The sequence below is a fragment of the Culex quinquefasciatus genome, chromosome 1 (genome assembly GCF_015732765.1).
Source record: "Culex quinquefasciatus strain JHB chromosome 1, VPISU_Cqui_1.0_pri_paternal, whole genome shotgun sequence".
NCBI lineage: Eukaryota > Metazoa > Arthropoda > Insecta > Diptera > Culicidae > Culex > Culex quinquefasciatus.
The window spans coordinates 64842847-64847052 of NC_051861.1; the positions used below are offsets into that span (position 1 = coordinate 64842847).

At 39.9% G+C, this 4206-nt stretch overlaps 1 protein-coding gene across 1 annotated transcript; it reads right to left on the reverse strand.

Annotated features, from left to right (window-relative positions):
• Window positions 1–237: 237 nt before the first annotated feature.
• Window positions 238–2928, reverse strand: LOC119770080. The gene is made up of 6 exons (XM_038264284.1): window positions 2897–2928; window positions 2510–2540; window positions 2132–2451; window positions 1882–2069; window positions 1621–1820; window positions 238–300 (listed from the first exon to the last, which is right to left on the reverse strand). Exons 2-6 carry the CDS (start codon window positions 2522–2524, stop codon window positions 238–240), a joined length of 786 nt encoding a protein of 261 aa, XP_038120212.1. The 5' UTR covers window positions 2525–2540; window positions 2897–2928.
• Window positions 2929–4206: the final 1278 nt, after the last annotated feature.

A 4206-nucleotide genomic window follows, 5' to 3' on the forward strand; every position in this document is an offset into this window, starting at 1 on the left:
GCCGTGAAAATGGTTCCGTATGCAACATTCTTGGAGCGGTGGGACATTTCCGTTCGCCATTTGATACTGCTAGTGTGCATAAAACTCAAGACAGATATGTCCTTCCGGTGCATATCGACCCTGTTCGACGTTACGCCAAAAACGGCTTCAAAGTACTTTCGGGGCTTTGTTCCGTTGCTGGCCGATGTAATGAGAGTTGCTGTTCCGTGGCAAGATGGAGATTTACTGAAAAAAGATCTACCTTACCATTTCCGCCAGTTCCAGAATGTTCGCGCAGTACTTGACTGCACTGAGGTGCAGCTGCAACGATCAACTTGCTTACACTGCCGAATACTCACCTACTCTCACTACAAAGGTCGAGAGACGGTAAAGTTCTTAGTCTCGGTGACCCCTGGGGGTGTATTCAATTACGTGAGCCAAGGGTTCGTCGGGAAAGCTTCCGACAAGTTTATTTTCAACACCAGCGGAATGATCACCATGTTCGACGAAGGCGATGCTATCATGGTGGATAAAGGTTTCGCAATTTCCAACGAGCTGTCCCAACACCGACTTGAGATGATCCGACCACCACTACTGCAGGGGGAGCAGCTGAGCACAGAAGAAGCGAAGCAAAATGCATCAATCGCTCGAGCCCGAGTGCATGTCGAGCGAGCCATACAGCGGTTGAAAAACTTCAACATTTTCACTAACAAGTTCGAGCTTAATCTGGTCCCATTTATCGACGACCTAATAATTATTGCCGCCGGAATAACTAACCTGTCGGATCCTATTTTGGCAGACTCTCGTTTCTGATTGGCTTTTGTAACAAATAATCTGTATGCTTAAGAAATAAACAAATTTAAAACGAGTTTTATAACATTTTATTTAGTTGCATAGTATCGGAAGGAACAAATTGAAATAAACGTTACTTAGAACAGATATCAAATCCCTTACGAACTTATCATCGTAATTTACTTTAATACAAAGATAATCGTTATCAAAACGGCTGTAGATAACGAAATCGGTTGATTTTAATTTAAGAATATACATTGAAAGTTGAACTTGTCCGTAATATGCATGTTTGGGACGTAACAGGTAAATTCCGTCTCGGTGATAAACATATTTTAGTTGACCGACAATGGCGTTGAGTGGCAGCTTGTCCCCGGCTGTCGGACATTTTATTTCCAACAGTTTATCTTGATCGACAACTATGCCGTCCGGAGAGCAACCCAAGAATGGAACCGAGGGGTCCACGACCAGTCCAACTGTGGCGATCTTGTGTTGCAAATTCTTTTCTCTGTATCGTTGCAGAGCTAATGGTTCAGTTGCTTTGCCATACGCTAACGAAGGAATTTTCTTCTCCAACGGCTTGATAATTGAGCCAAGCTTTTGTGTCCAGTCCCTTGTTCCGTTGTCGTTGTTGTAGTATGTGTATAGTTCGTAGCAAACGCTGGCCGTGATTCGCACTTTACGGGCTTTTCTCCATTGTTCATCAGATTGATTAATCTTTGCCAAACTTAGGGCTTCCTCGGTGTTTAGGCAAACTCTAGCAGAATAATAATCATACTCCTTCGAACTGGCCAATGGGCCAACGAAACCTTTCAACTCGGTTTGCCTATTTCGCTCAAAAATACGGCGTACGTATTCGACGATTTCGTTGCGATCTTCGGCGACCTCGGTGTTGTCCCCGTTCTTAGCAGGATTCCACCTTGGTTGAACAGGTGGGAACTCAAACTTCTGCTCCTGCCTGGAGTCTGCTGAACCGGAGACATTAACTGTGCGATCGCGTGGACTCTTTCCTCGTCCTTTTACCGACTTGGCAAGAGCGGAATCGGGCAATTCTAAAATTAAAAAAAAAACTGTTAGTTGAGTTAATATTTCAAATCATCTGTTGAAAACTACCACTCAAAAACAGATTCATGATTGCCTGACTGAGATTGTTGTCGACGTAGCTTGGGGACGATACGCTCCGCTGGCCACACAGATGTTTTATTGGAATTGGCTCGTAAAGAATGCTTGACTGATTCTTCGCGACCTTCCCCCATTGTTGTTTGACTTCCGTCCGGGTTAAGATGTCCAGCTCCTTTCTACTGAAAATATTAGTTAAATAATTAAACCATTGCTCAATATTTTCAAATGGATTTCCAGTTACTTGTGTATATAAACTAAGCACGCACATTGATGTTTACATTTGAATCTCCCAGCGGGACACGTACACGAAATTTCCCAATTTCTGAATAATGTCGCGGTTGTAATGTTCACTTCCCTTGGGTGCTCCTTGGGATTCGAGGCGCGTAGGCAGCTCCCAAACAGTTGCAGCTTGTTCCCGTCACGGCCGGTACAACCAACGATTAGAACATGGTTGCTCTGATATACTTGGTTTCCCTCAATCCAGGTCCGGCGGCTCTCCTGGGCATAATCGAATAGATCGACGATGTCAATGTTTACCACAACGGTGGAAATAGCAATGTCCTTGAGAAAAAATCATTTAAAACCATTTGTACTATGATTTTTATTAACGTGAAAATACCTGTTCCGCTTCCATTTTGCTGGGTTTTGGCCTGCCGAGAAACGGGCAATAAATGTAAACAACTTATCAATTTCGCGCCAAATTTGATATTTTTCTATTACTGAGATTATACATGAACATATGAATGCAAAAAAAGTACAGTAACAAAAACTTTTCATTCATAAAAATTGATTTGAATTTGATGATTTTTCCAACAACACAAAAACACAACATTTTCATTCGCCGAAATAACCTGAATATTTATCTTAATTCTTAGTTCTTCATGCAGAGAAAGATAGTACGTAAGTTAATATAGTTGTTTTCTACTAAAAAAATAATATTGATAGCAATTTTATATTGAAAAAACTCGATTTAAAAGTAGCTAAAATTTGCACTCGTTTTGTTTACCTTTTACACTTTTTCACACTCTGCCATTTGACAGCGCCTCGGCCCTATTTTGGAAGGTTGAATAGGTTGAATATTACCTCTTTTATGATGTAATTTTACCTCAATTTAGACTGAAAAAGTGATATTACACCAGAAAAGTGGTAAAATTACACATTTCCAGAGTTAAAATTACACCTTTTTTCTGACATAAAAGATGTACCCCATCCCAGATGTAATATTACCATGATTTTTTTTTTCTGTGTACCTTCTGGCAATGAATGATTAAATTGAGAATATCCAGTGGATCCATCCATTCCCCAACTACTCAATAAAACCAATTCGGCGCAATCTAAATCATGACTATCTAGATAATCTGTCACATCCTGCCTTATTACTTGAAGTATTCTAGATGCCGTATGATTCATCAGAGCTTGCAATTCCACTTTTATCTTCGAGGCTGACCCTTCGATGAATTCAACAGGAGGTGCGCATGTTTTTTTGGCACCTGCTATAACATTGTAAGGCGGATATCTCGAAGGGCAATCAAAATGAAATATTTCATACTGAGCCTTAGTAAGGTGTGCTTCGATAATCAGCGCAAATGCTTCTTCCGGCGTTTTTAACTGTCGGTCGTTAGTTAACTGAACGTACATTTTAGAAAAGTAATCCTGATTTTTCAGGAGGTGTCCTATCACTTTAACTACATTCACATCGTGCCTTTTAAATGTTGGATGCCAAATCATTGATGTGAGAATCTACATCAATGAGGAAAAAGTCTGCAAATGCCTTGGAAGCCGTTTTTGCAGACTCAGCTGTATTAACATTATTCCTGGTGAGTTTGTTCCATTTAAAGCTCAGTGTGAGTGTGGATGTGAATGACTGTATGTGTGTATGGAAGTGTGAGAAAAGAGAGCAAAATGGAACTGTTGTGGTTATCTAATTCCTAATGTTAATGTTCTTTTTCTTAATTTTCTTCTTTTCTTATTACTATAAACTTTTAATTGCATTTCATACTAATACGAAGTTAGGGAGCGTTCTTTTTTTACGTAACGCAGTTATGGGGGTCGCTCATCTGTTACGATTTGTTACGTAGGGAGGGATGGGGTCAAAAATACTAAATTTTGCGTTACGTAATAAAAGAACGCCGGTCATGCTTGCTCATACTAGGCTAATGATCCCAATTTATTACGTCACACTTTAATTTCTATTTAACAAAAATTTCTCCGCTAAAAAATCTCTTCTTTTCTTCTGATTATAATCTTTCACAAAGTTGTATTTTAAGAAACTATCTCTTGTAGAATCGAGTCTTTGATGCTCTTCTATTTTCTTAT

What these genes read in the sequence shown, in the direction of transcription:
- LOC119770080 (XM_038264284.1), bottom strand. An exon ending in TGCTTAGTTTATATACACAA is followed by an intron (nt 2,070 to 2,131) that starts GTAACTGGAAAT and finishes TAATATTTTCAG; the next exon opens with TAGAAAGGAGCTGGACATCT. An exon ending in GCAACGAAATCGTCGAATAC is followed by an intron (nt 301 to 1,620) that starts GTACGCCGTATT and finishes TGATCGTTGCAG; the next exon opens with CTGCACCTCAGTGCAGTCAA.